The sequence below is a fragment of the Orcinus orca genome, chromosome 12, assembly GCF_937001465.1.
Source record: "Orcinus orca chromosome 12, mOrcOrc1.1, whole genome shotgun sequence".
In the NCBI taxonomy this organism is placed as follows: domain Eukaryota; kingdom Metazoa; phylum Chordata; class Mammalia; order Artiodactyla; family Delphinidae; genus Orcinus; species Orcinus orca.
Window position 1 is genome coordinate 16698241 of NC_064570.1, and position 27040 is coordinate 16725280.

At 43.9% G+C, this 27040-nt stretch overlaps 1 protein-coding gene across 9 annotated transcripts in view; it reads right to left on the reverse strand.

Annotated features, from left to right (window-relative positions):
* SASH1 (SAM and SH3 domain containing 1) overlaps positions 1-27040 on the reverse strand; it is a 323565-nt gene that overhangs the window by 23696 nt on the left and 272829 nt on the right. For 7 of the 9 annotated variants that reach the window (XM_033405251.2, XM_033405266.2, XM_004263733.4 and 4 more), the window contains 3 exons: positions 12179-12311; positions 6593-6939; positions 1011-1085 (listed from right to left, as the gene is read on the reverse strand). In XM_033405251.2, coding sequence (XP_033261142.1) covers positions 1011-1085; positions 6593-6939; positions 12179-12311 — 555 coding nt within the window. Of the gene's footprint in view, positions 1-1010; positions 1086-6592; positions 6940-12178; positions 12312-17044; positions 18977-27040 lie in introns of those variants that run through there. The other 2 variants (XM_033405287.2, XM_033405247.2) reach the window with 2 other exon arrangements.

Here is a 27040-nt window from a genome sequence, read left to right on the forward strand (position 1 = left end):
AGCACTTCGTGTGGCCAACTCCTAAGACTGTGTAAATTTTCTTTTCTGAACAAGTTAGATTGTGGTCTCCTTTCATTCTATTTTGCATTAAAAAACAAAACAAAGCATTCCCCTGAGGGGAAAAAAATCATACTTTTTAAAAGACTGACCACATAAAATTATTGGTTTATAAATCAATAAAATTTGATATCCAAATAAAATAGTTTTATTCTTCCAGGAAATTCTCAAACACTTCAAAAAAGCATAGATGGGTGCCTTCGCTAACACATGGCCATAACAACTATACAGCACAGAATCCTCATTTCACAGTTGCGTGACCAGCTGCACAAGGGGAAAACAAAACTGTATGGAAAACTCACCTACAGCTCTGGGACCTCAGAGAGTAAACCTTAGGGAGAACCTGTACACTGTAAAGGTGGCCTGTCCCCGGACTGTGATCCAGTGGCAGGTCTGAGCAGGCGGTCACCTTGGCCCTGAGGAGTCTGGCTTGCTTTGGCCCCAAGGGGACTGGGTTCATTTCGGGACACCCCAGATCAGAAAGACCTACGCTTGGTGTAGGGCTATGCACGTGGTCTATGACAAGCCTGGTTTTCAGAAATGCTGCCACGTACTCTTGGAACCCAAATCACGGGGCTCCATGCTGTGGCCCTACCTATGTGTCACAGTCACGTGCACTTGCAACTAGTATGAGCAAAAAGCACACGTGCACCAATGACTGAGACCATCTAAACTCATCTGGACGTGTGACTTGAAGAAACCTGGAAACCAGGGTATTAAAGAAATGATGCTTCTGCAAAGAGAGCGATGGAGGCCACAGGTGGTCATCATTCAGTCCATGTGGGACTGTGAAGAGTCTTTAAGATGGGGAAATAGAGCTTCTCTCCAAATGCGATTTAGGATCCCGAGGAAAAGGTCACCCAGTACCGATTCTCAAAGATACTCAATGTGAAACTGTGTCAACCACATCACTTGAATCCAAATCTTTTGCTTCCCCTCTGATGTATACTCACCAACGGGTCAGAATTATTACTGCCAATGTGCAGAGAACGATTTGTCAAGTCAAATCCTCCAAAACTGCAGGTTCTCTGTGGAAAGGAGAGGGCAGAGCACTAACAATCCAGTTATGCTAAGACCATCCAGTAGTGCCAACCCAACACACGTCCCCTTTGTAGGATGTCACTGAACCACAGACGTGTTACAGGATGAGAGTAAGAGACGAGAAATGATGACGAAAAAAAATACATGACTCATGTTATAAGGAGACGCCACTCATTTTGCCCTTCCACAGGCCACTGGAACTGTGCCTACACCAGAGGTTCAGAATCCCCTTCACAGGCAAAAACCAACGGGTAAAAAAAAAATAATAATACACCAACCAAAAAACCATACATGTGTTAAGTGCTCTAAGATTCCTTGTCTCTTAGCAACAAAATTTCCCTTCCAGACCCCTTAATATCGGCTGCATACAGTAGTGATAATGAGGGAACATGTATTAGGGAACCCATGTGCTCAGAGTGGTCTTGGAAACCCAGATGTGAAGTCCTATAGCCCTGCCACTGACAGCAGGCTTTTCTGAGGGACTCTTGTTTTGTTTAGTTTTAAATCGCTGAGATGGAGGGAAAAAGGTTATGTTTATAGTAGAGTCCAATCAGGCCAAGAGGATTACTCACTCATTGCTTCCCTGACCTAGCCAAAAATGCTGATAACTCTCCCATCTAACTGCCCAACTTAATTACTTATGACCCTTTCCTCAGAGTGTATGAAATAAAGACACCACATTTGCCCAGAAAGAAAAAGATTGATTCCGTGACTATCTCTGACCACACTACTTTAATTTCAATAGGAAAAACACTGATAGAATGAAAACTTCACTGTCCTTTCGGTTCGTTTCAAACTTTATGGACTGCTTATGTTTCAGTGCTTTTATATTTCCAGAACTTGGTTTGAATTCTCTGCTGTTTTTCTAGCAAAAGCTACTCAAGCACCACCTCTCCCCGCCAACCCCCACATCTTTAAGAAAAAGGAGAAATTCAAAGCACATTAATTTTTGTTATCACCGATTATCTTCTTAAGCAATTGGTAATAAAATGTGAATCACAGATTTGGGTGCCAATATTTTGTATTACCCGTTTCTCAGAGGACTCTAGTTAACAGCTATTAAAAGGAAGAAATGAACAGAAAAGCACAACATATACTATAAACATTGCTTTTTTAAAATAAATACACCTTAGATACATATTAACTGAACTGAGAAAGTAGAAACATCCAGGAAGGAAAGTGCCTAGGTTTTTGGAATCACACAGATAGGGACCCAAATCCTGGTTCTACCGCTTAACTTGCTGTGTGACCACAGGTAGAGTACTGAACTCTCTGAGCTTTGGTTTCTTCATTAGTAAAATACTATCTATAGCCTATATTTGAGACTTCTAGCACACTGCCTGGCACAAAGCAGACACTCTAGGAATGTTGGTTTCTTCCATTACTTTTCATTAGGGCCACACTGAGAATTTGGTAGCTTGTCCTGACAATTGTTATATTGAAGTTTAGGCTTAGTCAACATTCTAAATATGCAAATGAAGAACTGGAGCTTAGTTCTGGGCCTTATAATTCTGGGAGCTTCAAATGTAAAACCAGAGCAATCCCAGGAATGGGCCAAGAAGTGAAAGAGAGCAGGTGTAGCAGAAGGAACGGCCAGGAGATACAGAAGTGTTATATTTCAGGATAACCGACATTCAGGACATCACACAGCTGGTTTTCTCCTTCAGCAACGCTGTTGCTGCTGTTTTAAATAATCAACCACAGACATAACCTTCAATGGACATTCTTCTCATTTTATATAAAAATATCAATGGACAATCTGATTTCCCTCACAGTCAACTTAACTGGACCTATATCTACTCTATAAAAAGAGAAAGACCTCTGCAAACAAAAACACTCACCACATCCCCTAATCTGCAAGCAATGTTAGGACCATCTCTCAAGGCTAATTTTTAACTTTAACTTTCCCTTTGCAGCTTATAGTGCCAAATAAATTTTCTCATTTTTGCAAAGGCAGTCATTTTATTCTAGTTCCTCTCCTGTGACTCAGGGCTCCACAGACACAGTATGGCGTCCAGATGCCTCATCGTTTTACGGCTTTTGTACTTCCCTGCTTTGAATTCCAACACCGACTGCAGCACTGGAGCCCAGCATGTTATTTCTGATGCGTATGAAATAACTGACAAAGAATTTATGTGGAAACTACAACTGCAATAAATTAGAAGCTCATTTATGTCTTCATATGACTGCTGCATGCACTGTCTCCTAAAATAAGAAGTTTAGAGGAAAGAGTGGACTGGTTTTCTTAACTACCAACTAAAACCTCTCCCAGTGACATGCTAAGATATTTGGAACTGATTCTTCTTTATCAATGGAGGATGAACAAAATATAACCGTCAGCACCACCTGAACTAATCTCCAACTTTTTCCGTAATGTCAGGTAGTTCTTGAAGCAGCACTCTTTCAACAGAGAAAACAAGAGAGAATAGTAAAAGAATGTAAACCAATCTTTGGTGGTCTACATGAATAAAGCTTAAATGAGGTTTCTCAAGTTCAAACATCTCCTGTACAGATAATTACAAGAACATTTCAGATAGATGCTTGTGGATGAGAAGTACCAGTCAATGGAATGGTCATGCAGCTGAAAACACGTTTTGGGGGGGTTGGGATTTTTTTTTTTTTGATGGACAAAATTCCAAAATGTCATGCATGTCTGTTTCCCCAAACAAAAATTGAATGACCAAATAAAAAGCAAAACAAGCGACCGTTTCCAGTGAGTACAAAGCATTGTCATTTCCCTGAGGTTTCATCAAGCAAATATGGCATTTTTTGAAAGACAAAAAGATCAAGGTTGAAGAGTAAAGGAAACTATACTTTTGAATAAAATGAAAGAGATATAAGACAAGAAGAAAGGAAAACAATTTTTAAGTAAACCAAGTAAAGAAATTATTTTAATCCCTTAAAAAAACCCAGAAAAACAAAAAACCCTCTTCTGTTGTTAAAACACTTATATTCTGGGACCTCCCTGGTGGTCCGGTGGTTAACACGCCAAGCTTCCACTGCAGGGGGCACAGGTTCGATCCCTGGTCGGGGAACTAAGATCCCAACATGCTGCACAGGGCAGCCAAAAGAAAAAGAACTTACATTCCCCTATGTTCTCTGAATAACTAGAAAATTAAATTTTGTTTTCTTGATTGTACAATTATACTTACAAGAAACGGTATGTACAAATTTCTGATTTAGCACTGAACACGTATTTCAGCAAGTATTAAAACTGTCCAGTACTGCCTCAAATTCACAGTACTTTAAAAATACCCAGCCTCAGGCTGGTACTGGGGATAGAGGTTACAGAGTGCCACTTATACAGGGGGTGGAATTGGTACGTGAAAACAAGCTTGTCCAAATGTCCATACTCAAACGTCAGTGAAGAATTAATCACTGGCTCACAATGTGCACACAAGGGCCCACAATGGCACAAATCTTAGAAATATAACTTCTAGAGAGAAGGTCCTGATGAAGTTATATCATTAACCTGGCAATAAATAATATAAGGGATACATGAGCAGCTCAAGGCACTCAACCGGAAAAATTCTCAGTATTGCATGATTTAAACCCATGGGGCTGAGTCATCAATTTACACAGAAGAGGTGGATCTGTTCTATCAAGGTCATGTCCAAAGGTAGAGAGGCAGATGAACTAGGCAGAACACCTCGGAAGGTAAAAAACAAATTATACCAAGACTAGGTAGCCACAGGTATTTCCCAAAAGATCTGTGGGTCAGAAATGAAGGAGTGACAACAAGAAATAATAACAAAGAACTGTTATTTTACAACAAAAACAAAACCAACCGAGGCTGCTGCCATGACAAAGAGCCAGAGGAAAAGCTGTTAACTGATAATATTAAAAGTGCTGCAAGATTTATAAGAATGTGAAAAAAGTGGAGATCGAGCAAGAAAGTCAACACATGGGAATATTTGGAAAACCTAAGGGCTGGTACGGACCTAAGCATCCTTTAAGGAGGGCATTGACCCCAGAAGCAGAACTTGACTGAATGAATTTAAATTACAGCAACCGTCTGGGCAAGAACATGTTACAAATGTGAAGGAACTCTGGGAGAAGCCATCATGGGAGGTGGCAGTACAGTCTACTCCTTCAGACCTATAAAAGGGGACAGGCCAGCAGACCCAAGTGGATTAAGCAGGGCGCCAGGGGCCAGGAAGTGCACAGTTCCTCCACACCCTGTGCCATTTTATATGGGCTCTTGTGCAAACTAAAAGTTGGGTGGGAATTTCAGGGGGGAAATCCCTATGTTCTCCAGTTCAATATAAGTCTTGCCCTGAAAATAAATTTTACTAGGTCTCTAATAATTCAGTAATAAAATTGAAGACCGTTTCATTATTTGAAAGTAAGTACTTTATTCCTTGCTATGTACAGAATAATCTATGGGGCAGTGGAGGACATTTCCAAACGTTGATCCTTTTGTTTAAAAAGATAAGCACATCAAATATACTTAAGTAAAACAGAAGAGCTCTAATTTTTCTTTCCTTTTAGATTTGAGAACTTTCCGTCTGCCCCTAGTAATAAAAGAAAGTACCTTACAGTGTTTTTTCGAATCACCAAATTGGCAATGATGATGGTGGCAATCTACCGTGAGCTAGTTCCTACTGTTTTAACTCACTGAGAGAAGAAACATCTCTTTTAAGGGCAAAACTTCCTTCTGTTTTGAATCAGCTTCCTTGAGGCCAAGTGACATGATGGCTGCGACTCAAGACAGCCACTTCTAGAAGGAGGCCAGACCCCACCCCTGTACCCTGAGAGCCCTTCTCTGGATCAGCTTCAATGTTTAGTTTTAAATTAAAACTCAAACAGCTTCAACTGGCAAGAGGACAAATGGGAAAGAGGGAGAAGCCATTCCTCAAGGAAAGTGGGGGTAGGAATGGAGGTGACGGAGGGACAGAGCATGAGAAGAGCGGGGAGGACGGCAGGCTGCACGCAAGAAAGGCCATAATGCTTGACTGCACATCACAGAAATGACAAGGCCGTCCCCATGACCGTCTTTGTGACTCACGGACTTCTGGCGGATTCTCAAGAGAACCCTTTTGGTACAGCGGTCCACCGTGGCGGCCCACTTCCTCCTGGTCTCCTCCTCCTCCAGCAAGCACCGTCTCAGGTCCTGCTTCTCGGCCTTGCTCAGGGTCCTGTCTGAGGCAGGACGCACTAGCTGGGTCAGGTTCAGGTGGCTGTACAGGCTGCGCTCCACCACGTACGTGACATTGAACTCGCTGACGGAGGGGCGCCCGCGCACCCTCCTGCCGGGGCCGCCACTGACCCCGCCCCCTTTGGGTTTCTGCCGGAGCAGCTGCAGGTCGCAGGTGGTGCTGTTGATGCCTTTTCTAGAGGGACGCTGGCAGAGGAAAGCTCTAGAACAGGAATAATTAGTATCCGTTTTCTTCAAGCGGATCTGCTTCCGGACGCTCTGAACCTCCTCTAGGGACACTAGGAGGTGGTGCCGGCGACGGTGGCTGTCGTAGAAGCAAACACCATCGGTACTTACCCCGTGGCTCAGGGACCCGAGACCCTTCTTCATCTCCCCCTCGGTGAGGGAGCGGGACACCTTCTGGGCCTTGTCGTCTTCTGGGTAGGAGAAGAACGTCCCCATCTTCTTGGGGGGCTTGATCAGGCCCCGGCTCTCTCCTTTGCTGAAGGTTTTGACCAGCTTCCGGCCGGCACCCCAGGTGTCCAGGCTGCTGGATGATGGAGAAGTGGTGAGAGAGTCTGAATCATCTTCTGGAGGTTTCTCAGGAGAGGCATCGAAGAAAAATGGCTTCTTGTGCACTCCAGAGTACAGGGCAGACCTTTCATCCGGGACCGGGGAACTCTCAAACACCTGCTCCTCCCCGCCTGGAGGGAATCAACACAGACACAGTCACGGGTTCCTGTCAACAAACCTTTGCGTTCTCTCACAGATGTGCCTTTAGACCCCCAACCCTGCAAAAAATAAGCTAAACCATGCAGCGACAGTGATGCCCCTCCCCACAATCACTTACCCTCCAGAAACCCAGCTCCTGCTTAAATAAGTGCACATAAAAGAGAAAATAAACTGAGCAAATAACGGTTTCACACAGGCTTAATGTTAAAAGGTTTCAGATGCGATTTCTCCTCCTCCTCTCAATATCTCTGTAGACCAAACACCTTAACAGACCTATTAAAAATGGCATTTGGACACTCGAAGCCCATCCATAACACAATATTCCTTAGCATTTTAACGATAATTATCCTTCCCAGTTTGCAAGTGCAATCCTCAGAATCTAGGAATCAATCGTTCTCCCTTCTGAAAGGCTCTCCTGTTGAGTCTGGTTGGCTTTTTATAGTCAGAGTGTGATGAATGCCATGTGGCTGACAGTAATTTTTTTTATTGATACATATGCCATTTAAGTAATTAAGTCACCAAGGGAGAAGTCTGGGTGAGGAAACGCCATAAAGGGTCGTAGATTGCAAATGCAACTGACAAACGGTCCCCACTTGATAAGCCAAACACAAAAAGTTGTGGAGCTGGGTGACCAAGACAGACATTCCCATCAACGCAGGCCCTGCTACAAAGCAGCAAGGGCATTTAAGGGCCTGGACACGCAAGCAGCCCCATGGAGTGTTCCATTTCTTCTCAAGGATTCCAGCTCTTCAAGCCATCACTGGAGGCAGGTATCCAGCCAAGACTTCCAGAGACCAGTGGAAAGGTTTGGACTTGCTGGCAGGAAAATTGAGTTCTTTTCTGCATGTGTTATGTGAACATCTGTGAGAAAAGAAGTAGGTCAAACTCTGGGTGTAGTGATCCTAACTGGCTGTGTCCCTTTAATTATAAGGAAACTTCTGAGCACTGCAGCTTTGTGCCAGCTGAATTGTGAAGGGGAAAAAGCACCAAGTTCCTTGGAACAGACGGATGGCACTAAATACACCACCTGGGATGAGGGTCCCAGTGTGTGGTTAAATGTCAAAGACGAAGGGAGAGGGTGGCTCGCTCCAGAGGAGCAAAAGATGAGCGACTGGTAGCAGGCCTTTAAAATTCCAGAAGTTTCTTAGTTTTCCAAATGATGGGAATTACAGTTACAAATATAAAAAGGACTGCTGCTATTAAATACAACCCAAGGTTGACTTTGATGTCAAGGAGATGATGGTAGGGAGGGAGATTCAAAATTATATCTGGTCCAAAGTTCTCCATCATCTGCAGCACAAATATATTCACTCAAGAATTATTCCCGGATCTTTCAAGGGAGTTTAAAAGCAGGGTCTGTGGTTCTGACGAATACTGGCCGGAGCAGAAGCAGTGTGCACACATCGTGAATGTCTCCCGCTCCTTCCTCAGGACACCTAATATGGACTGAAGACCAAGGGTCCTTACGTTACTGGAAGTAAAAATGGCAACCTCTTCCGGATACAGTCTACCCTCCACTTCCAGGGATGAAGTGATGGGGCTGAGAGGCATAGCCTGGTGGCAGGGGCGGCCCAACAGAGGACTTTTCTCTAAAAGTAGTCCAATCACAGATCATGACTTCATGTTTAGCCCAGGTGTCCAGAGAGGTGTGCAAAGGCCCTCATTTATGCACAGTCTTAAGGGGCCATGGGGAAGTTAAGGACCTGTCACTCAGCAGTGGTCTGGAAATTTTCTGGATTCTATATTTGGTGTTGTCATCAGAGATTCCAATACTTCGGTGTCACATTTGAGTTTGGGACCAGCTGGTTCACACATGCCTGTGATGTATGTAGCTCTACTTCCTGGTTCTGGCACGTCGGCATCTGGTAAAGAGTTTGGAGGGAAACGTGGCAAATGCTTCCAAAGAGGCCACCTCAGCCTGTGCTGAGGGCAGTCCTCATGTGGTACATGAGGTTCTTCTGCCCGTGCCTGACCCAGGCCTGAAATCCCAGCCCAGACTGGATTCCTTGGGTTTAGAGCATTACTTCTCCCATTCACCTCTGACTTGAGAGTACAAGTATCAAGTCAAAAGTACGACAATCAAGATGCTCTCATCCCATCATCATTTGACGTGTGATTTGCTTCTTGCTCAGCTGAGATCAGAATATGGAAGGGAAGGTGATTCTGACAAGAGGAAGGAGTCAGGAGACAGGATGGCTGAATGCCAAGGACACAGATTTATGCCCTAGATTCCAGCCCTGGCTCTGCTACTCACCACCTCCATGACTGTGGGCAATTATTTCATCTCTCCGAGTCTGTTTCCTCACCTGGAATAATGCCTACCTATTTTATTTTATTTTATTTTATTTTATTTATTTTTTCGGCCGTGCCATGAGGCTTGTGGGATCTTAGTTCTCCGACCAGGTATTGAACTCAAACTGGACAGTCAGGGAATTCCCACTGCCTACCTATTTTATTAGTATCTATTATAAGGTTATTGAGAGGATAATATTAAATGAAAAGAGATGTGAAGGTACTTCATAAGCTGAAAAGCACTGTACAAAAGCTAATGATTCATTAGCAGGTTACAGATGAACTGGAGAAATGAGGGAAGAGAGTGGGTGGGTATCAGCTTTGGGTAGAAGACACAGAAATGGCTGGATGAAGGGCGCTGCCCTGGCCTACAAGTTCATATTGTCTAAGGTCATGCACGCCCCAGATAAGGACTTGCAACTCAAGTTACAAGGGTAAGACTGGGTGATGGATTGTAACTCTCCTGGCTTTTCCAAGACTCCAGAGCTGGGGGGTGAGAGATGGGGTGGGAGCAGAGTACAGACCCAGGAGGTAGAGGAGTCAGGCTGCTCAGACGTTAACTCCGGGTCTCCGGCCAGCTGGCTCGGTGACCATGAGTAAATTACTTCCCCTCTTTGTGTCTGTCGGAGTTTCTTTATTTGTGAAATGAGGGTAGTATCAGTGCCTGCCTCTGGTGGCTGTTCTGAAGATGACATATTAACAGGAACATAAAATCTAAAGTGTTCAGGAAAGTGGCTGGCGCACAGAAGGCTCTCCGTAAATGCTCATTATTATTCAGACAACTTAGTATTGGCACAGGCATGAGGGAAGTCAAAAGGATCAGCTCTTTGAAGGCCCAGGGGCAGGAGGAGGGGTTGTTGGGCATATGAATCTCTCCAGCTTTGCAAAGCAGGTGCCAGGGTGGCCTCTCTGTACCAGCATCAGTTCTGTTGCTGCTGAGGAACTGCAGAACGTTCTGCCATGCACGGGATGGAGGCGTTCTCATCTAGCACGGTGCTGGGGGCAGCCTGCAGTGGATGACCTCAGCTGCACACACACCTGGGGCCTCTCCTGGTGCCAATGGCAAGCCTGGTCAATAGCACCCCAGCTCCCCAGACACCAGACGTGTCACTGGGGATTCAAACTCACTAAACCCATCTTCTGTCTAGGACACCTAATTCACATCAAGATGAATCAAAGTTCAGAGCTAAAAGTCCGTATAGTTATTACTTTTTACCCTACAGCTACCTCTTTGGGTATATTTCCCCATTTTTTCAACTATGTCTCTCAGAGACAGTTGAATTGATTTATTCTGACATAAATATACAAATGAGAACATTTCTGCATTTTTATGAGTGTTATTCTAGTGGAAAGGCTGCCCCAACACATATGACTATCACATACGAAGGGGCTCCTGGGTGGTAGGCCCAGGACCAGGTACTGCTCCCATTTATCTCATTTATGGACAAGACCCACCAATCTATGCATGATATATGAGATTTAACTTTGGCAAGCATGCATGAGGTTTGTTTTAAAAATGCAACACTCCCAAGGTTGAATGATGGCTCTTCCATATGGTTCTACTTAATATTACCAAACGACACTGTGTGTGATTTCAGTAAGAGCTGCCACGGGGAGAGGAAGTCAGGCTATATTCTGTCCTGTGAAATCATGACAGACAGGCAGGTATTAAAACAGCCAAATGTAAATCAGCATTGCACCCGGAATTACCATGCAAAAGACACCCAGATGAAACCCTGGAACTAAACACAGCTCTAAGTTTATGAAACTGGCCGTGAAGCAGATAGAGTCTCTCTCCCTCTGTCTCTCCCTCTGTTTCTCTGTCTCTCTCCTCTTTTCTTTTCCCTTTTTAGCTCCACTTTCCCACAGTTACCCCCTCACCTTCAGTATTCCTCCAGGGGATTTAAACTGATAATTACATCAAACAAAAATTTTAAGAACAGCAGTAATAACAACAAGAAACCCTCATCTATTTAAATAAAGGGGAATTCAGTTCCTTCCAAGGTTTGATTTATGTACAACAAAAAAGCCTCTATAATGATATTTTTTAAACCTACATGTTAAAATTTTGAACTTCCTCGCAATGTAGATGTGACACTTCAACAAGTAATGTGCTTTAAAAAAAAAAAATTCTTTCCAGTACTTCCTTCAATTCACTAATTGTTTTCCAAACAGGAAATCTTACTCTTTTATTGTAACTTTTTGGAAGAATTTTACAAGATGCTGCAAACACACTTTACTAACAATAAGAAAGATGGACACGGTTGAGATTCAAACTGTCATAATTGCACTTCAAAGGTTAACTATTCATTGCAATAAATCCAAGCTCATGCCCCTTTTGATATTATTGCTTCCTCTGACAAGTGGCTTAGCCAGGGATCTAGCTCTTAAGGACCCACGTAGAATGCGAGGTCCTTAAAGCCTCATTGGAACCGAGACTTGAGACTGTTTACAGGAAGAACAAATCATCCCTCAGAGATCTGAAAGGACATTAAGTGCCTCGTCTGTTAGATGTTTGAGATGGAGGTATATTAACTTTGGACTAAATTCACAGGGTTAGAACCACCATCCTTTTGGGAGCAGAGGCTTATGCTCAGAAGGTGATATAAAATAAAGTTTATATAAAATGGTGTAAGGTCAAAATGAAAGCCGAACCACATCTTGAGAAGATTTCATTGTCATACGCTAGCCATTTCCCCTCTTTGTAATGCTGAAATAACTAAGCCCCTGGAGTGCTGGACGCCAGGATCCTTCGTCCCAGAAGGTACTGAGCGTTGCCCTGTTCACCTGCAGACCCGAATTCTCCCTCCGCCAGCCTCAGCCGGAACTCAAGCCATTTTCTACTTTCATATTTTCTACCGACAGACGGACCTCAAATGATTGACTTTGGAATAAGCGGGGTGGAGTTTGCTTTTTTACCTTCAGGGCTGGGCTTCTTCATTTCTTCCACCCTGATTAGTTTCTTTCTCACTCTGCGAGTGGAGTTTACCAGCTTGTGTAACCTCTTAAACTTCACCGACTCTTCCGTCTCATCATCCGACTGTTCTCTTGACTGTCAAAGAAACAAAGGAAAAGTTAATCAGATAATTGCCCGGTGCAGCTCCGCCTCACTGCCAGTCTGAACTCTGGGCAGCTCTGCAGCTGAACTTGGGGCACCGACAAAGCTGCCCAACAGGTTCTTGGAGCAACACGTATCATCATCTTAAGGTCTAATTTGGTGGAGAATTAGGTCCTAGGCACCACAACACACACCGACGCCCTGGCCCGGCATGTGGTGCATTTGTCTCAATGAATTCCGGGTCTCCTTCAGAGAACTCGGGCAGGATGCTCTCCTAGGCCGGCCCTGTAATTCCAGTTACACTGCTGTGGTTTGGGCCAGGCTCTCTGTCTGGCCCATCAGGACTCGCTGTTTAACGTGGTCATCGACTACTTCTCCAAACCCAAATTCTGTTGACTTGTTCCAGTCCTCCCCGAAAATCAAAAACAGCAGGGCAGGAAAACGGAAGAGATGCAGAAATCCATCTTCGGTCCCATCTGTGAGGACCGTCTGCCACATCTCAGCCATCCCTCCTTCGGCCTCTCCCAGCTCCTTCCGAGAGCTCACAAGGCGAGCATGGGGACAGGCCCTACATTCCTCCACGAGGGACAAGGGAAAAAGCTGACCTTTTCAGCCATACAGTCCTGTCCATATTCCCCAGCATCCCATTTCGTTCTGCAGTGATTCAAGTATGCTCAGTCCAGCTGTTTTCCCTCAAGTATCAAACATTACAGAGAGAGAGAGACAAAAAAAGTCTCTCTGCAGCAGTGACCCAAGCGGAAAACAATCCTTTCCTTGTGAACAAAATGCGGGTCTCGTTTCCAAGTTAGCTTCAACATTCAACATGCAGCTTCCTCTGTTTTATCTGTTCAAAATGTGAAACAGAGTCTCCAACTCAGTGGATGAGCTGCCCGGGCCTGGCGCGCAGGTATCCCCGGGAGCGCAGAGCCCGGCGGAAGTGCGCAGCGTCCACAGAGCCCAGGCCGCTCGGAGCGGCTCCAGTTCACCCCGCGCATCCTGCCAACAGCCTTCTCTCCATCTCCTCCAACCTAGTTCACTGACAGAGTCCGGAGAGAAATGCCTCCAACCAAAAACAAACCACATCTCCGAACACGAGCCTAATAAGGAGAACTCCCCCCTCCAAGAAATACTCTCGTTAATCCCAATTTTATAGAAACGAAATAGGTAAGCAAGAGTTAGCAGAGAACAGTTCAAGAGGAAATGAGGTAGGGATTATATTAATTACTTAGGCAGAAAAAAATAGTGCCTGCTTTGAGTCCACAAGTATTTCTGTAGCACTCTGGCCCTGCGTAAGGGAGATACGACCCATATCATGGCCTCTGTCCTGGCCCTGGAGTTCCCAGCACTGGAGCCATTGCACTTTCTCACTGCAAAATTATAAGCAAACCATTAACTCGCTAAAGAATAATTATTACAACCCATGAATGGCCAGTCATCGGGACAGGAGTATTTCTCAGGCTTCCCTTCTGTGAAGTATGTCAATGTCCAATTTCTTTAAAGGTCCTAGGTAAAATATTGCATACACATTTCAGAATTAAGGTTAACTGATGGTTACCCGGTAATGAAGAGCAGAAATCGACGCCCAGATAACAGGGGAAGGAGGATACATTGCATGCTGGTAATCAGGCTTAAGGCATTTGGTCTAAATCTTAAAATGTAACAAATTAAAATAATAAGTACAGCTTCTACTACATAATGGCAATTGTCTGATTTGAATTTTACTTTTTCTTGGATGAATTGTTGGTTTGCGATGGAATGGTCAGAGTGGTCAACCAGAGGAATGAGAACTTGGTTAGCCCTCATTCTGGGTAATCAGCACCTGAACAAAACCACAGTGCATGGAATTACACATAAACACTGAAAAACATTCTGCCTTCTTGATGTATCTCGAGAGTCAAGTACTTCTAATAGAAGAGTCAACACTTGATTACAGAAAGCTTCTGTACCTACAAATCTAGACCATCTATAACCCTCACGTTAAAAAATTCTGAAGTCAAGTGAGAATGAAATGAGCACAGGTTGTCCATAAATAAGTTCCAGGAAGCTGCATCACAGGATGAAGATCACTCATACCTAGCCTGGGGGTTGCTGGTGGTGGTGTGCATGGGGGCTGGGGGGAAGTAAAAAGAGAAATGGGACCCGGAAAGGAGTAATACAAAAATCTTGAGTCCACCGAAGACACAAATCACTTGTAGGAAACAGACCACCGGAAGGAGCTTTTCAGGGAAAAATCGAAACAGTTGAACCAGGACAGCAGATTTAAAGGCAATGCCCTCCCCTACCCCACCCCATGCCCCACCATCCTACCTTCCTCTGCCCCAGATTCACTGGGGCGAAAAAGAACATATTCCAGGTACTTATTTAATTGCTTTCACATGTTCCATCTATTTTTGAGGAACAAGAACTCTTTAGAACTTTGAGTTAGTGTTATTTTTCTTTTTCTTTAAAAAAACTAAAAGTCTGGAGGTGTTTGCCACCGACAAATCACAAATCACAGCAACCAATAACTTTCTTTGCATGTTTTTGCACACTAGATGAGATAGATGCAGCACAATTTATATGAAGAGACATGGAGGATAAAACCAAAGTCATTCAAGATATATATATATATATATATCTTATTATCATTTTAAAAATAGAAAATCTCCTCTTAAGTGAGCCCGGAAGTCACTGGAGGTAGTTGAACAGTGTATCCCAAGGATGCTTTTTATTGAGAGAGGTGTTGACTTCTCACTTCCTTCTGAGTCCAGAGGAAAAAGAGTTGTGAAATATTTGCCTTTAAAAAATTCTCTCCAGCTGTTTCAACATAAAGACTCTGTAAACGGCATGCAGTTTTCTTTTAAACTAGGGAGTAAAGCTTAAATTCCTCATTTCACGTCTCTCCTTTTAAATAAGCATGTGCCACTTCCCAAATGCTGAAGAAAAGACTTGTCTTTTTATTCAGAAAATACACCCCCCCCCCGATACATGTGTGAGATGGGAGTGTGAGAATTTTTTAAAATTAAGAAACAGATATGGGTATATAAAGGAAACCCCCACACCTAGAGGAACTTTGTAGAAGATGAGGGAAATCTGCAATGTATATAAAATGAATGATTGATTCCAAGAAATAGACTCAGAGTTATTATAAAACAGGTTTTAAATAAACTGCAGTGAAAAAAATAACAGTGTATGTTTATATACATTCAAACACAAGATGGCATCTCTTCCCCTCCCTGTCCTAACCCAGGTCAGAGTGCTAAGATAAACTTTAGTTTGACCAGCTTCTAAATTAGAAGGTGAAAACTCAATCATCTGTATAAAACCCCCCACCTCCAAACCTGTAGTAGAAAAGGCAACCGATTTACCCCACCAAAGGATGTGGATTTACAATACTGTAAATAGAAACATTTAATTTCCAGCCTCCCTGTTGCATATTTTTCCACCAGAAAGCCCATATGGCTCAACTTTTAATTACTTTGGCTAATGCTATATGTAGTAATTCTGTGGTGAATGCTTAAGTGTTTCATTTCTGGTTTCCATGGCAACATTACATCAGATTGCAGACAGCTGGCTCCACAGTTTTAAACCATAACAAATTGACCAAGCCAAGGCACAAAACTATAGCTGCTTTAAAGAGAGAGTACACAATTCGCCTGCCAGGCTGCTGAATGAGGAGGAGCCTATGGGGCCCTTTTGGCTTGTGACGGAGGGTGGAGCCTCCCTCCTTCTCGGCTTCTTTTGGAACATGTGCGTCCCTGACACATCTGCAATGTTCTAATGGGAAAGACACGGAGCCAGCGTGGAGAACTTTTTATAACACAGCTACATTGAGGATAATCAGAAAAAAGGGAACACAATTAATAGCATCTGTAGATACAAAACTGTGTGTGCTGGAGGGAGCAAAGTAAAAGCATCCCCTTACTGTCCCACTGAAGCCTGTCACTGCAGGTCGGGAACAGATGCTTCACTCGCCCCTGACCTTGTAACAAACAGTTCTTGCAAATCATGATGTGCCAGAAAAAATGCTTTCCAAAAGCTGCGTGGCACAGTCGCGCAGGCACAGGAGTAACGTGCTGTGATAAAGATTAAACTGAACTTGCAAGGAGCAACTAGAACCCTTTTGGGGACTGCTGGAGACCTTGCTGAGCACAGGATTACAGCTGTGCCTTTTGCAGAAACACAGTTACTCAGCCTGCTTCCCCAGCTCCAAACACGTAGCATGCTGTCCCGACTAAGTTAACTTATCTCGCCCCGGAACTATGCTCGGGAACACTATATTTATGCACTTCTGAAAAGTATTCTGAAATTGGCGAGATATTCGCCTGTGAAATTCACACGATGTCCATGGCGTTAACCTTCAAGTTAAGAGAAGGAAACCGATCGTAGGTTTATGAAAAGCCGTGTGCAAAGCTGCCCGAAACCAAGTCTTCCGCACGAGAAGCCTCCACAAGTGGCAACCAACCTCCCAGCCCCACGTACACCGAACCCCTCGCATGCCCGCTTTATTCTCAAAATAATATTCACTCCTCTCCTCCAAAAGCTATGCCTTAGTATCGGGTGAGCAAGCTAGGAAAGAATGCTCTGGGTTATAAGGTAGGGAAGTAAACAAGGGAAGAAGGATGAATCTAGAGGAATTTGGATAGGAAAGACGGAAGCATCATAGCCGGGAACAATTAAAAAGCTTTTCCTTGAAGCGACGGAAAGCACATTTCCCCCTTCACGTGAAGCGTGTCCAGCGAACTTACCGGCTTCGGCATTGAGCAGGCCTCAGGGGTGATTCTGAGCTCGTCCGGGACCCCCGCCCCCTCCCCACTCCGAGCGCGTCTTCACTCCCGCTTGCCACCTCTGGAATCTCAAAGTGATGGTGAGGCACTCCTCGAACATACTCCCTGGAAGTTACATGATCGGGCGGCTCTGCCGGCACAGCTTACGATCCGAAGGAGAAGAAAGTGAAGACACTGGTTTCAATTAGCTGCTTGTGGCCTGATCCCCCAGTTCCTCGCTAACTGCATAACTTGTAAGAAAGGCAGAAGTCATCAGCTCTAAGCAAATCTCCTATTCACCACAAGGAAAAAAGGGAGTGTTGTACGTGGCAAACAATCCCCGTTTTCACTGACGAAGGCTCCCTGACCTCCCGCTGGCCTCCAGTTCCTTAATTACTGTCTATGGAATTCCAGAGAAAGAAAAAAAAGAACGCGAGAATCTCAGCAAATCCGGGACAAGGACTCACCCTCACGAGTGACTGAACTGAAAAGAGATCTTTTTTGCAGATAGTCTTCCCAACACCCCCTGAAGGGAGTCGTCGCAATTGAAAATAGACACCTTCCAAGGGCTATTTTTGAAATTCCTGAATTAAAACTTATGATTGTGGTTTTCTCCTAAAGCTGTCACTTTCTGTCTCTCTCCCGCTTCGTATTTTTTTTTCTTTTCTATTTTAACCACTAGAGTAAATGTAGGTCCCCTTCACTGATGCTTCTAAAACTGTCTTAACCAAATTGTTTCAATGATCACTTCAGAGCAGCTGAGGTCTCTTGGATTCTAAAATGTAAGCACGGGGACTCTGTCACTAGATGGTCATTTAATTTTCTCAGGGCTGTCTAGGGAGCGACATCACATTGTTACTTAAACAGAACACCATCTAAAAAGGCAGGACTGAAAACCCATGTGAAGTTTCCGTGACACAGGTTGTATGTCTGTATTTCCAGGGCTAAATTCATTCAGGGGGGTAAGTCATGTATTCCCATTGTGGAGTCCAAGCTACCCACTCCTAGGTGCCTCTCACTGTGTGGGTCTTTATTTATGTACTATGCGAGAGCCCCTCTCTTGGTAGGATATCACATAGCAGAGATCCTGGGGTATCCCAGATGGCCAGAGCTCATCCTCTTTTCCTGGGCACCTGTCCTGCTCTCCTTCATCCCTTTGGCATCTCTCACTCCTCATGAAATTCCCTTTCCCTCAATTTTTCTGCCCCCAAAATGTCTCCTCCCATCATTTATCGAATTTCCTATTATTTCTCCCCACAATGGTTCGCCACACCTTCCCTATATTGTCTGTTTCCCATTTCGCAAAGCCATTCCCTGATGCCCTCTCTGGTTGCACATCCGCTCCCTTCCACACTGCCATCTGAGGACCCACATGTGCCCCAAGTGGTGGCAGCGCTTTCCCAATGTGGGACTTCAATCACCCGTATTTATCAAATGCTCACGATTCCCAGGCACTCTGCTGGGTATCTGCACACATGATCTCATTTCACAGACAGTAAACGGCAGAGGAAGATTGTGACACTTCACGGTTCTGCTCCTGCAACACCCTAACTCCACCCGGGCTTCCTTCACCCAAGACTGAGAACCACACTGCGTGCATCACTGGGCTGAGAATTCCTTAAGACTGTCAGTAGAAGTCGCACTTGAATTTCTTTGTTACTTCATGAAAACTAAGAAAACGTGCATGCCCCAAAGACAGTGGGGAAATACTCACAGACTCTGGAGCTAGAGCAGCCGGGCATTAATTTCCAAGTCCTCCAGCAAATCACTCTACTCTTACGGGTCTTAGTGTTCCTCCACGTAAACTTCATCTAATAACATTTGTGTTAAAGTGTTGATGTTTTACGAATTTTGTATATAATTGAGTATAATCGACCACTGGAGCTTGGAGCTTGGTAAGTGATGATTACATCTGCATTCCCTCGATTACTGATGGGAATTCAAACAAGAGAGATTTTAATTCTTGCAAACTGCTGTTTTAGGTGCCATGTAAGTAGCAAAAACACATGAAAGCAAGTGATAATGGCCAACATTTGAGGGTGAGTCTGAACAGGTTGTTCAGATACACAGAAGATTCTGGGCAGGATTCGGAGCCAGAACTCTGGAATCCTGCAGACATAGGCTGAGGTCTCCTTTATGCCACTTGTGAACTCTCATTTATAAAACAGGCAGTGACAAGCGTCTTAGGGTCCTTTGAGAGAATGAAAGGAGACCTTAACTGTGAGGCCTGGAGCCTGGAAGGTCCTGAAACCTCTACAGTGTGAGATCGAGGGAGCTGGGCCTCAAGAGCCGGGCTGTTGTTGTTGTTGTTGTTTTTACATCTTTATTGGAGTATAATTGCTTTACAATGGTGTGTTAGTTCTGCTTTATAACAAAGTGAATCAGTTATACATATGTCCCCATATCTCTTCCATCTTGCGTCGCCCTCCCTCCCACCCACCCTATCCCACCCCTCTAGGTGGTCACAAAGCACCGAGCTGATCTCCCTGTGCTATGCGGCTGCTTCCCACCAGCTATCTACCTTACATTTGGTAGTGTATATGTGTCCATGCCACTCTCTCGCTTTGTCACAGCTCACCCTTCCCCCTCCCCGTGTCCTCAAGTCAAGAGCCAGGTTTTGTGAGGTGGGTGCAGGGAAGGACCTGCTTGGCCTCCCAGTGGTCTCTCCTCCTGCCCAGCCCCCCTTATTTTTGGCTGCACCAAGCGGCATGCAGGATGTTAGTTCCCCAACCAGAGATCAAACCTGAGCCCCCTGCAGTGGAAGCTCAAAGTCTCAACCACTGGACCGCCAGGGAAGTCCCTTTACCTCCCTTTTTAACTGTCACTGCTGCCACTCTCAGAGGAGCCAGGTGTTTATGGAGACACTCCATGTAGGGAGCCACATGGGCACCCAACAAGGGCTTCTCTTTCAGAAGACAGGAGACACCACAGGGACAGGGACCATGTCCGCTCCCCTCCTTGTAAGTGGGGTGCCCAGTGCACCAGTGGGCCTGCAGCAAATAATGCACGTAGAATGAAGAAGCTGAGACTCTTCAGCCCCACAGCTCCCAGCCCTTGCTGTATATCTGAGTAAACTGCGGGATATTCAAAAGACTAGCCTGGTCCAGGCCACCCTGCGACGCTTCTTGGTGGAGGGAAGGTGGCAACAGGGCAGATCAACTTCACAAAGGAAGAGCATCGCTGGTCTTGTTCACTGGGTAGTGGACTTGAACTACCCACCACATAGTAAGTACGCAAATTTTCAGAGGACAGATTTGAGCATCTCATTCCCACTCTAAGCAACTATTCATTAGGTCCTCAGAGCAAAGTCCAAGGGCCATATTGTGAAAAGCAGGACTGCGTGCTCAGAGCCCTTACTTCCAGTTTCTGTGCACGTTACGCTCAGCTATGCAGACACTATGTGGAAACAGCCTCTCACAGCACCTGGTTCTCATACTGCGACTCACATCATCTCAGATACCCCATCTCTCACGTGTCTGCACACCTCTGCACTTGAGGATTCCTCTTTGGGGAAGATCTCTGTCCACCCCCATCTACTTCCCTAGCTCCTACTCATCCTTCAAGATTCGGTTCAGGACTTCCTTGGTGGTGCAGTGGTTAAGAATCCGCCTACCAATGCAGGGGACACGGGTTCGAGCCCTGGTCCGGGAAGATCCCACATGCTGCGGAGCAACTAAGCCCATGTGCCGCAACTACTGAGCCCGCGCACCTAGAGCCTGCAACAAAGAGAAGCCACCGCAATGAGAAGCCCGCGCAACGCAACGAAGAGTAGCCCCCCCGCCCCGCAACTAGAGAAAGCCCGCGCGCAGCGACGAAGACCCAACACAGCCAAAAAAAAAAAAGATTCAGTTCGTGTGTCACCTCCTCTGGAAAGCCTTCCTGGCTTTCCTCCTCATCTTCCTTAGGCCAGGTGGCTGTAAAGCAACCTAACAAACGTTCTCTTAGGACTTAGCTCAATACATGATCGCAGTATTACTAGCCCTTCACTGAACTTCAAGAGGCCAAAGAGCACTGTCATTTCCATTCCTCTGTCTGCGTTTCAGTAACATTTATTGTTTATTCCTACTAACACAAGATATATTTTTAATTAGAAATTTTGGAAAATGCAGATACAGAAAAAAAGAGAAAGGAAATACTCATATCTTCCTAATCAGAAAAATTAGTAATATTTTGGTTTATATCTTCATACACACACGCACGCACACACACACAATACACTTTTATGTTACTTTTTTTTAAACAAAAAAAGGATGGCCTTGTGATCTTTAGCTGTTCCACCCCCCACCCCACAGTTACGATCAAGGTCCCCAAAGCCTCCCTCAAATGAACACAGGTGTAAATAGAAACAAAGTGCCCACTTATAATTGTGACCCTCTAAGCCACACTGCTGCCTCTTAATGTTTCCTTTAGAGAAACCCTGGGGCCCTCAATGTACACTGTTCAAACTGTTTTATAACTTGCTTTTAAAAATTAATATGTTTTGAACATTTCCCCACATCAACACATGTTCAAAAAATAAAATATGACAATACATTAATGATTCAATAGTATTCAGACACAGAAGTACACCATACTTTACTTAAATACTATCCTCAATCATTGGACATGCGCATGTTTCCAATTTTTCAATATTGTAAAATATACTCCGATGAACACTGTGGTAAAATTTCTAATGCATCTAATACATTCTTTCTTTAGAATAAATGATTAGATTGTTGAACTGATGGGTGAAGAATGGGCATATCGTTAAGTCTTTTGATACATATTAATAACAGTGTGCTCAGAAGAAACACTGTATTATTTTAAAATCTCACAAGTAGTACAAAAAGAGCACCTATTTCTTCACACAACTGCCAACACTGAACATTACAATATTCTTTCCCAATGAGACAATTAAAGATCATATCTATATCTGCGATAAATAGATACTTCCTGATTGAAATCAATGGAGGGATGTACTGATTCGAGGCATTAGGAAGAAGCAGGAATAGCAATGTGAGTAAGGTGGCTTCACCTGGACTTACAAAGCTTATAATCTAGAAGTCTGGGGGTAGAGATGCCCCAAGAGAAGTTCAGAAATATGATTAATGTAAGTCAACTGTGATAAATGGGTAAGAGGAACAAAGAGCTACAGGGATTCAGAAGTGGGTGAAATCACCTCTGGCTGGGGAAACTGAGACATGCTTCAGTGAGGGGACGGGCACTTGCCATGGCTTTGGGGGCATTTCCGTGTCCCTATGTGAGCCCAGAAGTCCCGTGTTTACATGGCTCCTGCTGACCTTAGATGCCTGCCTATCTGGACGGTCAGAGAAGAGTTCAGCTGCTGCTGCCGCCCTTATAAACAGCATGTGACACCAATCAACAACAGCTTCACGGCCCTCCTCTTCTCCAAGCTTGATTTCATAATCTCTCCAACATGCCTGATCTCCCTCCACTGGTCCAAGAAGTGATGCATTCAAGGTCACTCCCTACCTTGGGGGCAGCTTATTGGCTCCGGCTGGGTACGTTCAAGATCAGCTACCAGGCATCACTGTCCGGCTGTGGCCGGGGCCTTCCGATCACAGCCATCAGGTTAACGTGTGATTCTTTGTGTTTAGAGAAAAATTAGTTTCACTCTTCGAAGAAGTTAGAAGTACTTTAAAAAGTGTTTATGAATGCAGTAACTATATCAACTATGAAACACACTGTGGGTTTTTTTCCCTTATTTCACAAAGGAGTCAGGGGAGGACTCATCTGTTTAGTAAGAAATATTTTGCTCATTAGCTGGTGACATCATTGCCCTCTGAAATTAGGAGATTTTTGTCAGCATATGGAAAAAAAGATGAAATTCCATTCTTCTCCCAGAGGTACAGTGTAACACTGAAATAATCTCTCTGGCAGTTTCAAAATTAACTAGTTGTCACCAGATTTGAAGAAGAAGGAGGAGGAGAAGATAATTACATGATACTCATACTTGTAAAAAGTATGTGAGAATTTGAGGTAATGTTACCATCCCCTAGAGGCAAAGGCTTGTCAGCACTTAATTCACTTAAAGAAACTGTTTAAAAAACTAACTACAAAACCAAAGGAACAGCAAAGGGATGCTACATTCCACAAGAAACTCTATTCTTTTTCTTAAAACTCATGAACTCTGAACTGCTTTTAATCACCCCCAAATAATGTTGCTACTTTCCCTATAAGGAACGAGAAAACATAAGACCTCAGGAGTCCTACAGCCACGCCTAGGGAGACTTGAATAACAAGTAAGCACACTCGTCCCAATTCTGCAAGTTTCCACGAAGCAGAGAAAATGCCTTTCCTTCTCCTGAAAGGAGTTGGGGGAGGTGAGAGGTTAAGTGGAGGAAAAAGAACCGACTTCCCCTTCACTCTGTAAAAATCTTTACAGATTTTACGGCTTGAGATGATGTCACCCTGCCCATAGGTCAGAGAACCCCACTGGTCATATAAAATAGGTGAGTTGAGATAAAAAAGAAGTTAGGGGAAGGTAGTCAACAACTAACTCTACAGGTGCCTCTGCAAAGAGTGGGGGAGTGTTACCCAAAACAAATCTATGGTGTCAGGCACACTGACGACTAAAGCAAAACACCAACCCCCCTCATTCCCAAGTGTATTCGATTCTCACATAGCCCGTGCCATGGAAAAAGGATGATTCAGAACAGGACTGCCAAGTAGGGCAATTACATATGCTTTTGAGGCTCTAGTTTCTGGAGCTGATGGAAGTTTTCATCCCAGAAGCGCTAAGTCTCCCAAGAGACTGGGTGGTGTTTGCAAAGTCACATTACTTTTATGGCATGTTAGACTGACTGATTCATGGATCAGGCCCGATGACTTCTTGGACAAGGCCGCCAAACAACCTTGCCTAGGCACATGACGATGTAGGAATACAGAGAACCGATGGAACCTGCAAGGCAACGGAGGGAAGGTGCGGACACCAAGTTCTTCCCTCCAACCCAAACTGAGGCTACTGAGCAGCACGGGCATCTGTTGAAGACGGAGGCAGATGGGCCGAAGGTACCTCCCAGAGTCACGATCTACGTGTGGCCTTAACACACTTCTCCTTATGTTTGTAGAATGAATAATAAGCAAATCTACTTCCAAATAGAAGACAGCTTAGCTTGTTTTTGTGTCTCTATAAACACAAAGAATAACACATTAGCCTGATGGCTGTGATCAGAAGGCCCCAGTTGATTCACTGGCTTAGAAAATGAATCAATTAGAGCTAGAAAAATTGTTTGTGGTCATCTAACTGGCAAAACAATCAGGTCATGATGACTGCTGAAAACTAAACCACAGCATATCCTTCCCACAACTAACAAAATGAGCAACAGTGTCCTACAAAACACAATTACTAAAAACTGGCAAAAATACTCCACCAAGGGCATCCAAACAAAAGTATATAACCTAATATATTAAACTTTAGAACTCCTTGATCAAGCTAAGAAAAAAATTCCTGAAGACCCACAGAAAAGGAAGCAAACTGTGTGGCCTTCTTTATCTTTTTCGGATCTAAGAGCAGCAGAAATTGCTTCAGGAGAGTAATGAGTGAAAAGATGGAAAGTCAATGGTCAGGCTGATCCTGATTGAAATGAAGCCTCTAGAAATTCACCAGGGATTGGAGGAATAAATTAAAGACAGACTGGCTCTGGTGTACCCATTCCCCCACCCTTAAGCAAGCAACGTGAACAGTGACGCAGCACATTTAACAAACTCTTAGGAGAGAGAAAGCCGAGCCCCGGTATCCCAACGAAGACCACATTCCACCTCAGTTGGGTTTTCCCACTTCCGCAGCTATTACATTAGGCTACAGCAACAACAAACATGAATGGGTCACAAAATAAAGGAAGGAAAACACTCCACTGTCTGACAGCACAGCAAACAGGTCAAAAAGAAATCTTCATTATATCAGCACAAACAGAAAATGTGACCTGAGTTACCCAAGCATGATCAAAGTGAAAAGAAATGCATGAGAACTACTCAAACAAACTATAACAAGGGGAAAAAAAGAGAGAGAGAGAGAGAGAGAGAGAAAAGGCATGGACAAACACAATGATTCTATCTTTTGATCCCATCTCTCTATCAGAAGAAAATATAACTCAAGGAACAGGAAGTAATTCCTAACAGTTGCTTCTCTCTATAAAATAATTAAAGAAGAACATGAATTCAATTAAATGATACCTCAAAGACAAGATGAAAAACAAGAATGATATAAATTTTAAAACTGCAATCATATATGGAAGCAACGTAAATGTCCATTGACAGAGGACCAGTTAAAGAAGATGTGGCATACACACACACACACACACACACACACACACACACACACACACACACACACACACACACACTGTGGAATACTACTCAGCCATAAAAAAGAATGAAATAATGCCATTTGCAGCAACATGGATGGACCTAGAAATTATCATATTAAGTGAAGTAAGTCAGACAGAAAAAGACAAATATCATATGATATCACTTATATGTAGAATCTTAAAAAATGGTACAAATGAACTTATTTACAAAACAGAAATGAATCACAGACACAGAAAACAAACTTATTGTTACCAAAGGGGAAAGGGGTGGGGGTGATAAATCAGGAGTTTGGGATTAACAGATACACACTACTAGGTATAAAACAGATAACCAACAAGGACCTACAGTACAGCACAGGGATCTATATTCAATACCTTATAATAACCTATAAGAGAAAAGAATCTGAAAATGTGTGTGTGTGTGTAACTGAATCACTTTGCTGTACACCTGAAACTAACTGAAAATAACTTTATAAATCAACTATACTTCAATTAAAAACAAAACAAATTGCAGTCATAAGGAACCAAACCACCTATTACAGAGCCAATTTATAAATAAGAATGAGCAAAGAAAAGAAGCAATACCGTATTAGTCAAAATATTGATACTGAGAAAAACTTTATTATTTAAATCCATTTTCTCGTATGACCCAAGTCTGAAGATTCATCCACCTATTCACGTAAGCCATTGGCCTTGCTGCTCCGTCTACCTAACAGGTTTCTCTTCCTCCTCCTGGGGAACCCTTGCTCAGTTTCAGTCACCTTCACTGGCCTTTCCACACTCTCCTCACTGGGGCTTCATGGACTTTCTGTGCGTATTTCACACACTCAGTAGAAATATTCCAATTAAGGCCCCAACCATGCTATCCACTTGTCTGTCTCTTCTTCTCAAATATAAACTCCTGTGTGTAGGGACTGACATATAGTCGGTACTCAGTAATGTCTGCACAATGAATGAGTAAAAGAATGTTCAAGATGGCATTCTTTCACCTACACTCTGGCTCAAAAGCACAGTGCAAGAAGTGTCCTTGTAGGAACTAATTATGCGATGTTATTAGAATTATACTAGTAATAGTACAACCAACCAGGGATGAGAGAGGGTGTGATACAAAGAGGGAAAGGAAAAGGGACAGAGCAGAGAATAAAGGGATATTTCTACAGAAATTATTCTGTGAATAATTAGAATTTGAATTAGAATTTGGTTGTGTTAAAATAGTGCTTTCTAGGGCTTCCCTGGTGGCGTAGTGGTTGAGAGTCCGCCTGCCAATGCAGGGGACACGGGTTCGTGCCCCAGTCCGGGAAGATCCCACATGCCACGGAGCGGCTGGGCCCGTGAGCCATGGCCACTGAGCCTGCGCGTCCAGAGCCTGTGCTCCGCAACGGGAGAGGCCACAACAGTGAGAGGCCCGCGTACAGAAAGAAAAAAAAAAAATATTGCTTTCTAGATGAATGTCCTTGATGACTGGGTATAGTTCTAAGAGTTCTGATATAGTGACTTACAGTTCAAATGGACTCTGAACAAGTGATGGGCAGTCCATGACTTCAGTAAGTTGGCTTAGGCTGGAAGCGGCCCTCAGTCTGGATCTGACCCATGAACCATGATAGGACCTGGGTCTCTCTCCAACCCATCCATTATATAAGATTTGGTACCAGGGCAAATGATTTAATGA